The sequence below is a fragment of the Rattus norvegicus genome, chromosome 2, assembly GCF_036323735.1.
Source record: "Rattus norvegicus strain BN/NHsdMcwi chromosome 2, GRCr8, whole genome shotgun sequence".
NCBI lineage: Eukaryota > Metazoa > Chordata > Mammalia > Rodentia > Muridae > Rattus > Rattus norvegicus.
Genome location: NC_086020.1, coordinates 33,528,173 through 33,540,810, shown reverse-complemented (window position 1 = coordinate 33,540,810; position 12,638 = coordinate 33,528,173). Strand labels below are relative to the sequence as shown.

General features: G+C 44.1%; 3 protein-coding genes across 4 annotated transcripts in view; 1 reads left to right on the top strand and 2 right to left on the bottom strand.

The window, feature by feature from the left end:
• Positions 1–365: 365 nt before the first annotated feature.
• Positions 366–12,423, bottom strand: Ak6 (adenylate kinase 6). Its single transcript, NM_001012463.3, has 5 exons — positions 12,345–12,423; positions 10,176–10,268; positions 2,594–2,652; positions 2,361–2,506; positions 366–967 (listed from the first exon to the last, which is right to left on the bottom strand). Exons 1-5 carry the CDS (start codon positions 12,370–12,372, stop codon positions 775–777), a joined length of 519 nt encoding a protein of 172 aa, NP_001012481.1. The 5' UTR covers positions 12,373–12,423; the 3' UTR covers positions 366–774.
• Taf9 (TATA-box binding protein associated factor 9) lies at positions 8,416–12,423 on the bottom strand. Of its 2 annotated transcripts, none has more exons than NM_184048.2 (3): positions 12,345–12,423; positions 10,176–10,268; positions 8,416–9,443 (listed from the first exon to the last, which is right to left on the bottom strand). In NM_184048.2, the coding sequence occupies exon 3, from the start codon at positions 9,424–9,426 to the stop codon at positions 8,632–8,634; it is 795 nt and encodes a 264-aa protein (NP_908937.2). In that variant the 5' UTR covers positions 9,427–9,443; positions 10,176–10,268; positions 12,345–12,423; the 3' UTR covers positions 8,416–8,631. The 2 variants fall into 2 exon arrangements, with proteins under 2 accessions (NP_908937.2, NP_001032387.1); NM_001037310.1 differs by lacking the exon at positions 12,345–12,423 and adding an exon at positions 11,611–12,168.
• The window catches only part of Rad17 (RAD17 checkpoint clamp loader component), a 30,280-nt gene continuing 29,838 nt past the window's right edge, over positions 12,197–12,638 (top strand). Inside the window, exon 1 of the mRNA XM_006231848.4 lies at positions 12,197–12,346. The gene's annotated coding sequence lies outside the window, so the exon portion shown is untranslated. The remainder of the gene's footprint in view (positions 12,347–12,638) is intronic.

The following is a 12,638-nucleotide window of genomic DNA, read 5'->3' as shown; positions in this document are numbered from 1 at the left end:
AGGGATTGTTCCTGTCCCCAGTGCTGGGTTTACAGCCAACACTTTTTAAAAAAAAAAAAAGATTTATTTATTTTATGTATGTGAGTACACTGTAGCTATCCTCAGACACACCAGAAGAGGGCATCAGATCCCATTATAGATGGTTGTGAGCCACCATGTGGTTGCTGGGAATTGAACTCAGGACCTCTGGAAGAGCAGTCAGTGCTCTTAACCGCTGAGCCATCAACTCTCCAGCCCTACAGCCAACACTCTTTGTGGGTCCCAGACTCTGAACTCAGGTCCTGGGCTCAGTCAGGTGCTCACGCCTACTCAGCCACCTCAGCGGCCCCCCCTAATTTTTTCAAAATAAAAAAGTAACACTGACGTTGTATCTTTAATTTTCCATTTTTATTTTAAGCGATCACCTACATTTTAGTGATTAAATTTAAGAGATATGTACCCATTAATCAGATTTATTATCAATTCAATTTGAAGGCAATTTTCAACCTTTAATAAGTTATATTCATATCTGAGATTGTTTAAGCTTTCTCATGGAGAAAAAGAAACCAGGCAGCAGCTAGAGCTGCAACCCAAGTTTTCTTCTGCTCATCCTTAGGCATTTGTACTGTGTGGACCGAGTGACTGGGGCCAGGTCTTCTTTCTATGAAACAGAGTCTTACTGTGCAGCCCTCGCTGGCCTAGAACTCACTGTGTAGACCGGCTGCTGCCTCCTAAGATCTGAGACTGAAGGTGTGGACTGCGGTGGCCTGGCTGCCCAGCTGCCCGGCCTCTAAGTTAAGGGTTGTGGTCTTTCACCCACTGCTCGATCCACTTTGAGATTTGGTTGATATTGTCCTCTAGCTGCTCTGGCTCGTTACTGGGCAGCTGATGCACAATTTCTTCTTTGTAAGATGCCATGGCTTCTTCATAGAGAACTTGAAAAATCTCACACTGAATATTATCTTGTAGTTTCTTCTCGTGATAACCCCTGGAAGGCAAAGAGAGGTTAAGCAAACACAGTAGCATTAACTATAACTTCGGGAACAACCTAGAAACTGGACACTTTTGGATATATCAAAATTTACACAGAAATCCTTCTCGTACTCGCTCCATGCAGAGGAAACAGACTAGCATGTATGAGAGACTTCTTGACATGAGGGCTAAACTGGCAATTATGAGACTGCCATTTAGGCTTATCTAGATCAAGTGCTAATTGATTAGCTGCTCAAATAATTACCAATCAACTGGACAATAAACAAGTCCCTACCTCAAGCCAGATTCTTTTTTTTTTTTTTTTGGAGCGACGCGATTCTTTAAAGATTTATTTATTTATTCTATATATAGCATTCTGCCTGCATATGTGACTGCAGGCCAGAAGAGGGCACCAGATCTCTTTACAGAAGGTTGTGAGCCACCATGTGGTTGCTGGGAATTGAACTCAGGACCTCTGGAAGAGCAGTCAAGTGCTCTCAACCACTGAGCCATCTCTCCAGCCCCTCAAGCCAGATTCTTGGCTAGGAAATTAAAAAGACCCACGGCAAGGATTTATGATAAAGACAGATAGTGCACAGTGCACACAAGAGGAAAGTGTGGAATACCACCCATCAACTGGATAACTTGGCATAAAATTGCCAATCTCAAAGGTAATAAAAGTAACTTACATAATGCTTAGGCAGTATATAGACCAACTAAATACCCAGTTACAAGTTAAGGGCCAGAGGACCACCACATAGTACCCCTCTGTCAAAAGCCACCAGGCCCATTTGGAGCCCTTGACAAAAAGAAGTTTTATTACAGTTTATTACCCGAAGAACCAGCCTAACTGCATTTTGTTCCTGGAAGTCCTTTTGAGCTGGGATCGAGGGTGTGTGTCACAATGCCCCGCACATACTGTGTTAATTTTCAAAAGCTTTCCCACTGTTGGTATGGTGATAATTTGAATGGACAGGATTTAAACACAGAATACCAGTGGTTGGTCCTTTTCCTAGGAAAGGCTTTTACAGAGGATAAAACATGATAGTTCCGGTTGAAGCTGGACAGTGTTGGTGCATGCCTTTATTCCCATCACTCAGGAGGCAGAGGCAGAGGCAGGTGATAGGAGTTCAAGGCCAGCTTGGTCTACAGAGTGAGTTACAGGAAAGACAGGACTACACAGTCTTGGGGAAAATAACATTCAGTTGAGGTATTCTGTTACTCAGGAAGTACTTACCTAGGCCTTACAAATGTCTCTGGCTGAGTATAACCATATCCACAGACTTAGCTTACAGAGATCAAATAAAGCTTTTCAAACAGTCTTCCCACAGTAGAATCAGGCAACCTCATGAACCTGAATAAAATCTATTTGTTTCAAGAACAACATCAGTGTTTCTTCTTCCCCTTACCTTGTTTCAAGTCGTTTGTACAATATACCATTGTCTGTCCTCAACACGAACACTATATGGAACCAGCGTTCAGGAAAGAAATCACAACCGTGGTAATCAACGATCACGCCGCCCTCTGTCATCTGAGGCTCTAACTCGTCCACAACCTGGAACGAACACACACAAATACCATGAAGATGGGAGTGAGTCTGCCCGTGTGCCCGGCAGATGTGCCCTCGGCTCATGGTACTTACCCTGTCCTCATCTAGGATGGGGCAGCCATACTCCTCATCATAGCCATCGTACAAGTGCCCTGCAAGAGAGTTACAGGAGCTCGTTAGTTAGTGCTTCCTACGTTGCTTTCACTGACTTAACTCTAGATGTGAAGAAACCCATCGATGATTTCTTCAGATCAAGAAAGGGCACTGATACAATGAGGGATGGTCAACAGACATCAAGGGCCAAACGGAAAACTGGATCTTACCTATTAGGAAACCTGGGCTGCAACATATCTCAAACTTAATTTGTTTGTGCTCTAGTCACCTGATGCAGACCAACCTGGCTTTGAACTAGGAACTCTCTGGTCTCATCCTCTGGATGACAGGATGTGCCACAAAGCCCCAACTCATATCAAACTTTTACATTAAAAAAAAAAAATTGCCCAGAGGTGGTGAGACACGCCTTTAATTCCAGCATTTGGGAGGCGGGCACATCTCTATGAATTCAAGGCCAGCCTGGTTTACAGAGTGAGTTCCAGGACAGCCAAGGCTACACAGAAAAACCCTGTCTCAAAACAATAAATAAATAAATAAATAAATAAATAAATAAATAAATAAATAAATAAATAAATATTTTAGTTTTAAAATTGTGTGTATTATTCTTGAGGCCAGAAGTCTTGAACTGTAACTGGTACTTTGGGTTGCCGGCTGTAAGCCATGAGGTAATTCCTAGGAGCTTAACTCTGGCCTTCTAAAAGAGCAGGATGAACTCTTAACCACTAAGCCATCTCTCTAGCCCTAAATACATGGGGATGGGAAGGGTTTTCAAGACAGGGTTTCTCTGTCCTGGAACTCACTCTGCAAACCAGACTGTTCTCCACCTCCGAGATTTGTCTGTCTCTGCCTCTTTGCCTACCAAATGCTGGATTAAAGGTATGACCAACACAGCCTGGTCCAGACACTTTCTCTTAAAAGGTTACCTCCATCCTCCCCTTTAAGTACACTGTAGCTGTCTTCACACACCCCAGAAGAGGGCATCGGATCTCATTATAGATGGTTGTGAGCCACCATGTGGTTGCTGGGATTTGAATTCAGGACCTCTGGAAGAGCAGACAGTGCTCTTAACCACTGAGCCATCTCTCCAGCCCCCACCTCCGTCCCCTTTTAAGACAGGGTCTCACTCTATCTCTTGCTGGCACTGAACTCAAGAGATGCACCTACCCAGTCCTCTTGAATGACTACTGTGCACGAAGCCCTGGATTTGATAAACCAGGCATTTTATCGAATGCCTATAATCAAAGCACTCAGGATAATCAGGAGTTCAAGGTCATTCTTAGGTACTAAGCAAGTTTTAGGCCAGCCAGGGATAGAAAAGACTGTCTCCAAACCAGAACAAAGGACAGAGAAGACGACAGATCAGGGCTGTTGGGAACGGAGCTCAGTGGTTGCATGCTTGCCCAACAGGTGCGTGGCCCTGCCCTTGGTCCCTCCTACTGAATTAAGGGGTAGGGGGGCATTACATTTAACGGTAGAACTTTCAACAACTCACAGGTAGTTTCAGGAGAGACTTTGTTTCAGTAGGTAAGGCAGACAACCTCATTCTAACTGCAATCTAGACTTAATTATACTGCGGCCACTATAAGCGCATGATATATAGTCAAATTCTTATCTATTTCCTATTTTGTTACAGGTTGCAATTGAGGGTGAATTTCTCTCTCTTGCACCCGGTGAGACTTCTGTTTTCCTGGGATAAATACTCAGTTTGCAGAACATAACTCTAAAAAAAAAAAACCCCTTAAGTTGCCTTGGTGTGAAAGACTTGATCCACAGCGATGTTGTTTCTTCCTTTCCTTGCCAACGTCACCGAGTGCTCAGGACATTGAAAAGGATAGAGCTGGGAAGGGCAGGGCATCCCTGATCACGTAAACAAGGCATCTGAGGCCATCAGCTGCAGCAGCCAAAGGATGCGGTCTTAGGAACTAAATCCCTGTCCTGTACGGAAGTGGTACCTTTCTCATTGCTGGGCCTACTAGGTCTCAAACCCAGGACAAATGGCTAGCTGAACACCCTGAACCAGGTAGGGAGTGAGGGATGCTGGGGGAAGCTGGAGACCTGGTCCACTTTGATAATGTTAGATAGGCACCTCTGTTAGCCATTTGTCCTGGGTTTGAGACTTAACTGAAAATACCTGACTCCTGCTTTCAGGAGATGTCCACCCTCTTGGAGGCAGGGAAGGTGAGGAGTAGGGGCCTGGGGTAGGGGAGCTTGCATCTGCCACTGCTTCACATGGTGACCAGCAGGAAGTAGAGGGCAGCAGTAACTGTCAAGGAGAGTCCCCAGCACCTCGGCCACCTAGGCTCTAACTCTTAAAAGTGTCACAAACTCAGTGTCCCTGTATGGAACATAAATCTATGGGGCGAAAGAGAAGGCATTTGGTCACGAGCATGGAGTGCCCCCGGGGGACAACTGTTTCCAGCACCCACATGGGCAGCTTACAACTGCCTGCAACTCCAACCTCAGGGGGCCAGATGCCTCTGGCCTCTGTGGGTACTCGAATTCACAAGTACATACAGACACCTACACACAATTAAGAACAATAAAAATAAATCTTTATTACTATTTCTATTACTGTGCTCTATCTGCATGCACACCCGATAGGCCGCAAGAGGGCATCGGAATGCACAGATGGTTGTGAAGTGCCTTGTGGTTGCTGGAACTTGAATGAACTCAGGAAGAGCTGCCGGTGCTTCCAACCGCTGAGTCATCACTCCAGCTCCCCTTTATTATTATTTTAAGTCGAAAACAGTCAACTATGAAGTAAACACCTTCAATCTTGCCATTCAGGATCCAGTGAGAACTTTTCTCAAACAAACTCCCAAATACATCAGATTCAAATGACAACAGATGGAATTTAAGAGGAATCGTGCTTAAGTTGTACACGAATTAACTACACTAGAAGCTCACAAAGATGGTAACCGGTGTATTCTGTCATAGCTCCTAGCTGATGACTTCTCCCTTGTAAAAGTAACTTTTATTTTCTCCTGGAGTAAATGTAGTGTGAGGCATACTGCCGCTGTCTGCTAACCTAGGCCAAGTCCTAGAAGCTTCTAGCCTCCATACAATCTTATCCAAACCTAGAATGTTTCAGCCTCTGAGACTTAGTACTGAACAAGCTCACCCCTTCCTAGTTCTTTCTGAACATGACCTGGCTGGTTCAACACAGCTGTTCAGGCTCAAACCGGTCTCCAAGCTGATTTGATCCTGCTTCTCTCAGCCTCTGACTGAATGGGTCTGCTTGGTCTCATACTTACTTTGGCCGTCTGTTCTAATCTTCTGGCTCCTTCTCATTCTCTGGCTTGTCTGTCTTCACTTGTGTCAAGCTTGTTCTCTGTCTGCATCCTGTCTCTGTAAAAACTCTCTGGGTGAAACTGGCTCCTTTCTTCTCTCTTTCTATACTGCTCTCTTTCTTCAAGTAGCCTCCCTTTTCTATTCTCATGAGAGTTGACCATATCTTAATGTCACATCTTTCTGATTTGTCCCTTTGCAACTTGATTGCTTTCAAACATGGGTACTTCCTTCTACAAATAACTTTACCTTCACTGTTTGCAATTAAAGGTGCGTGCTACAGGCTGAGCCAACTAGAAAGTTTTGTTTTCCCAGTAAATAACACAATCTTGAGATTCACACTGTGATCAAATATCCTGTAACACTCTGTTTTATATCCTGACAAACCTTTCTCATCTACTTCAGGTCTGCATTGCAAGGAGAGACTGGACTCTCGGTGACCATAGTAAGAGTGGACAGTTACCCAAAAGAACTCAGGACTATATCCTGGGTCACTCAAGTGTCTTGCTGTTTCATTTTGTTTGTTTGTAATCCAGTTTTACCTGATTAGTTTTCTGCTATGGCACAAAGCAAGCACCACTCAGAATTGGCAGGGTAGGACAACAATGTTTCTCTTTTTTTCCCAAGACAGGGCTTCTCTGTGTACCCCTGGCTGTCCTAGAACTTGCTCTATAGATCAGGCTGACCTCAAACTCAGAGATCCGTACTACTGCCCTGCTGACATCACTTATTTTTCTAAGGTATGGGCATATCCTGTCAAATCTTTCTCTGACTTGTCACTAAGTTTGGGACTCAACAAGACAAGTCTGACGAGTGGGAATCATTATCTTCTTATTGATTTTATCTCTATCCAAGGCTTTCTCCTGGTTTTCATAGGCACCAGGCATGCATGATGGTGCAGACTTCACACACAGACAAAACACCCATACTCATAAGCATTTTTAAAAAATTATATGCTGCTTAAAAATTAGATATATATAGTAAAATTGACCCTTAGAATTTGAATTTAATTTATTGTGAGTTTTAAAAATTTTTTTAAAAGGTTTAATATCTGCCTCCATGTACCTCTGAACCAGAGGACTCCCTGGTGTCCAGAAGCCAAAGTGGGCAATGAATCCTCTGGAGCTGGAGTTACAAACAACCATGAGCTGTGTGAGTGCTCAGGCCCAAACCCCGGTCCTTAGGAAGACCAGGCAGTGCTCTTAACTGCTAAGCCATCTCTCTAGCCTCCTTTGACACAGAGATGAAGGTTCTAATTTTTTAAAAAGATGATTTTATGTGAGCACACTGTTGCTCACACCAGAAGAGGGCATCGGATCCCATTACAGATGGTTGTGAGCCACCATGTGGTTGCTGGGAATTGAACTCAGGACCTCTGGAAGAGCAGTCAAAGCTCTAACCACTGAGCCACCTCTGCACACCCTAATTTTTTTTAATTATTGCCTGTATATGGTATGTGTTGGAGAATATGTGGAGATCAAAACAAATGTGAGTCTTCACACTTGTTTACCTGCTGAGACATCTTTGGTCTCCAAAATATATATGACAGTTTTGTTTTGTTTTCTTCTTCTTCCTCCAAGACAGGGTTTCTCTGAGTAGCCCTGGCTCTCCTGGAACTCACTTTGTAGACCAGGAAGGCCTTGAACTCAGATCCACCAGCTCCTGCTTCCCAGTGCTGGGACTAAGTGTGCGCCAATGAAGGATATTTTCCATCATGTAAACATGTTTTAATGAAACGGTGTAATATAAACTTCCAAATACTCATTTCAAAAACTTTTATCAAAGAACCTGTACTAGTTATCGAAGGGATAATAAGGACGCACTAGTGAACAGGATATATAGAGTTCCTTCCCTGAAATTTATAATAAACTGGAGATGGCAGGTAAGTTTGGAAACTGGAGCGTTGCTAGGGGAGAAAATGGACGGGTACCTAATATGACCTCAAGATGTTATGGAGCCTTAGAAGTAGCGTTGTAACTGTGGGTGTGAGTACCTGTGCAGATCAGGGCACTGGGTGCCTCTCTCTATTGCTCTTAGCCCTACTTCCTCAAGCCAGGGCTTCTTACTAAATGAAGCTCACCAACAGTGAGGTTACACCCTGCTTTACCTTGTAGCTGCAGGGTATGAGTTTTTACCCACAGAGCTATCTCCTAGAGAGGAAGCCATTTCTACGCAGAGAATGGGAATTAGCTAGAAAAGAGGTAGGTAGAGAGAAGTGCAGAGACTGTTTTCACCAAACTAAGCAAGATAATCAGAGATAGAGACTAGGAATGGGCTGGGTGTGGTGGTGAACGCCTTTAATCCCAGCAAACCCAGAGATCTGTGAGTTCAAGGTTGGTCAGCTGGGCTGACACAGTTCCAGGATACCCAGGACTACAGAGAATGAGACCCTGCCTCAAAGTCTAAAGACACTGGGGCAAGTAGTAGCACAGTAGATGTAATGACAAAGGCTGTGAAAATTTCAAGCTGAGGGGAAATTGTTTTTGAAAACATAACTGCCAAAGTACCAAGAATCAAACTGATAAATGACAATTTTATTTTTTATGCATAAAGGTCGATGAAAAACCATTACTAGTTCTAGTAAAACTGAACATTTCAATCCAAAAGTATAGTAAGTGTACGTATTAAATACCACTTTCTAAAGTACAGCTTTAAAACAGCTAACATGCTTTTTCAATTTCAGTACAATGGATCCAAGACCAAGAATAGTTACAGGCGACAAGGCTAGATTACAAATTATCATAGTCATCATCATCATCATCATCGTCATCATCTTCTTCTTCACGTTTTCTTTTGAGTGCGTTTGCCGACTCATTGGCTGTATTTTGTGACACCATATTAGTAGTAATAAGAATGTTTTTGGACCCAATTAATGATGGATTAATAAGAACATTCTGAACTGCTGGTGTTGCAGGAATGGAAGCTTTTACAGCAGGGGACTGAGAAGCAGGCATCTGTACTGTAAACCTCTGCCCTGTGAGGGACATTGGAGTGCCTACTTTAGTTGACACAGACATGGCTTGTGGAGTTGGTGTGCCTAGTGTGGGAGTACTAGGTCTACTAGAAACTGAACCAACACTTAACCTTGGAACCGTTATTCTTCCTGCAGGAGTAGGTGCCTTTTTTTGTAAAGACTTAAGCCTATAGTTTGGAGCAGTTAAGCAGTATCTATCAGGTGGCAATCTAGGACCTGAATATGGCTTGATCAATGGCAAAGGGGTTTGATTTCTTTGCCTTGCAATATCTAATAAAAAATCTCTCGGGGGAGGAGAAGTGAAAGACTGGTCAGCACGGCACTGGATTGCCAATCGGACATCATCTGCATCAACAGTAGGTTTCTTAGCATGGCTTGAATAAATTTTAGCATCATCTAGAATTGTGGTCACATATCGGAAGGCAAACTCCAGCATCTGATTTATAACTCTTGGCTCATACTCTGTAATCCCCATATCCTTCAGGATTTGTGCCATCATCTGTGCGTCTTTCGGCATGCTCTTGGGAGACGCCATCTTGCCAGACTCCATGATATCCGGTGATCAGACTTTAGGTCATTTAAAAAAAATATGGAAATTAGATCAAACCGAAATAGTCACTTTAGTAGCAACTGTTAGGAATTTAAAATTCTCAAATGTGTTAAAACTTTTAAAAATATATTTAAAATATAAAACATCCATCTTTTTCTTTAATTAAGCATATTTAAACTTCCCTTTGCTTAAATATGAAATTCCTTCTCTGAAATGTGGATATAAAAAGGATGACACAAATAAGTTAAATAATAAAAGATTAGGGGAAAAAAGGGGTAAATAAGTAAAAAATAACACTTTAGACTACATGCAGTGAGTCTGGGCATGCAACTGTCCAAGTGACTTTTAAAAAGTAATATGATAGTCATATCCTATTTGAGTTCACGGTAGTCTATCCTGGAGAGATCAATATAATGTCTCATACATTTAAAATCACCCAAACCTTTGTGTCTGCTGAGCCCACAGCATTTTCCCTCTTCCTCATATTCAGAGCTTATCTATCCAGTCTCCCAACAAAACCGTCACAATTTTTACTATTCTCAATAATGCTAGTTATTTTGGGGTAGGGAAGGGAAAATGTCCAAAATAACTATGTCATACTACTATCTATTATACATGTGATTTTCTTTCTCAGGCCCCTAGCAGAACATAATCACTCATTGCCAGGACCCTCTAGCAACACTTCACAGTCCTAACACTCTACTATACCTGACTTAAAAACAGAAATACAACATCAAAGAGACGCTTACCTTCCCGAGCTAGATCTCCCACATTAACGTACTTCAGGCCTGATCTTGATGCAAGTTCTTTGCCTAGTGTGGTTTTTCCAACCCCTGGTGTACCTGTAAGAGAAGCCACAGAAAAATGCTGTTCAAATCCTACTTACTACATGTCAGCCGTCTTCTGCCCTTACAGTTCTTGGTTCTTTTTTTTTTTTTTTTTTTTTTCCGGAGCTGGGGACCGAACCCAGGGCCTTGCGCTTCCTAGGTAAGCGCTCTACCACTGAGCTAAATCCCCAACCCCTGCCCTTACAGTTCTTAGACGGTATAAAATTTTTCTTAATTAGCAATCATATATGAATATACACCATGAACTAATAAAAATTCCCCAGAAAGCCTGGTATGGTGGTGCACGCCTTTAATCCCAGCACTAAGGGTGGAGGCAGGTGGGTCAATCTCTGTGACTTCAAGACCAGACTAGGCTGGTTTCAGGACAGCCAGGGGCACATAGCAGGACCCTGTCTCAAAACCAAACCAACCAAAAAATTCTCCAGAAATTACTGGGTATTAGTGTCAGGACCCTAATCTCCAGGGATAGGACTCCAAAAATTTTGATGCCAATCCTGCCTGCCAACATATAAAATTCCCAGCATAAAATCAGGCACTTCGGGGGTTGGGGATTTAGCTCAGTGGTAGAGCGCAAGGCCCTGGGTTCCGTCCCCAGCTCCAGAAAAAAAAAAAAGAAAAAAAAATCAGGCACTTGGGATACATTATCATTTGCTGCATTAACAAAAGCTTAAAAACATTCAATGGAAAAAATATAAGAGGTATGAGAAATATCATTACTACTATTTACACTAGTAACTTCCCCAGAGGGAACTACTGTAAACCAGTTTCTTACTCAACTTTCTATGAGTTTGTGTATGTCTACAGGATACTTGGGATGCATTTAAATATGTGTGCACATACACATTGTATATATCCACAGCATAGGTACCCTGTTGTATAAATGGCACTATACATTGTTCTTTGCTTTTCTGCCTTTATAGCTAATACCCTTTTAAGATAATCAAATGCATAATGTTCAAGCTTAAAATTACTTAAGTCAATTTGAACATTATAAGTAAAAATCACGACTCTACATTCTCATCCTATTCAATCTTATGATATGGCTCTCTCTCTTTTTTTTTCCCCATACATAGGGCTGGCCTTTGACATATGCCACCCCAGCTAGTCTATGTAAGTTCTGGGGATCCAACCCAGGGTTTCCTGCCTACTAGTTATAAGTTCTCTATCAACTGATTTCCATCACCAGGGTCCCTCTGTAGCCTTCTGGTTTCAGAATCTTAACCCCCCCAAGACACTGTCTGACCATGCAAATCAGGTATTGTAAAACGTTCCTCCTAAGAAACCTTAAAAGCTAGTGCGTAGAGCTGAGGCAGACAACAACCTTACGATTCATTACCTGACATCTACATCCATCCCATTTTTGTACGACTGGCCTTTGATGCTACTAGATGCTACAACTTAATATTTCTAATTAAAGCTCCGAAACCTTCCCCCGGCCCCCACGATCAGCTCCAGATCACCACAAACGTCCACAAACGCTCAGAAACCCCAACACTAAAACAACAACAAAGCCTGTGGCGCGAACGGAACTAAGAAACAGTTAACTAGTCACTTCTCTCCACAAGCATCCCAAAATCATCTACCGAAACCTCTTGGGAAGCAAACGGGGCATTAAAAAAGAAAAGAAAATGGGTGGCGATCAGGAAGGCCCAAGGGCTGGGGCACCCACCATTACCACATCACCTAACGGCTAAAAACTGCCTCACAGCACCCCGATTTAAAAAAACCCCTAGCCCGACCGCGACAAAGAATCAGCAGCCGGTCCTCCAGGCAAAGATACCAGATTGACAAAGGCTAAGTGTCTCCCGGGGCGGCGGGGCAACGGAGCAGGAGCCGGCAGCCGCTCTCCTTCTCGTCGCCGCGGCGCGTCTGGCTAACCGAACCTCCGCCTCCCCCGCTCCCCCTACCCCCTCCCCCAACGGTCGCGAGCGCCGGGTCCTGACGCGACCACGACACCGCACGCCGCGCGGCCTGAGGAGCCCCGAGGCCGAACACCCAGCGCCCCCCGGGACCTCACAGCACTCGACAAACCCCGGCCCGGCCTGGCCCAGTCCCGCCGCGCGCCCTAACCGGTGAGCAGGATGTTCGGAAGCTTCATAGTACTCCTTCACACGCAGCCAGCGCTTCGGCTCACGCGCTCTCCAGGGAGGAGCCGGAAAGGGCGGGCGGGCGCGTGCGCCCGCGGCTAGGTTCCCTCGAGGCCCTTCGCGGTGCTCACACTCACTTAGGACCCCCTTGGCTCGCACCAATGACTCCCCGGCCTCGGGAGGTACACTTCCACCGAATGGGGGGAAAGCACGGCGCCAAGCCTGGCCTGCGTTTCGGGTCAGGCAGTACGCTGGACGCCTACGTCACTCGCTCGCC

Coding starts and splice junctions, on each gene's coding strand:
- Taf9 (NM_184048.2), bottom strand. CDS start 9,426: ATGGAGTCTGGCAAGATGGCGTCTCCCAAGAGCATGCCGAAAGACGCA.
- Ak6 (NM_001012463.3), bottom strand. CDS start 12,372: ATGAAGCTTCCGAACATCCTGCTCACCG. Junction 2,653..10,175: donor GGGAGATCTAGCTCGGGAAG/GTAAGCGTCTCT, acceptor ACTCTCTTGCAG/GGCACTTGTACGATGGCTAT. Junction 2,507..2,593: donor CCATCCTAGATGAGGACAGG/GTAAGTACCATG, acceptor TGTTCGTTCCAG/GTTGTGGACGAGTTAGAGCC.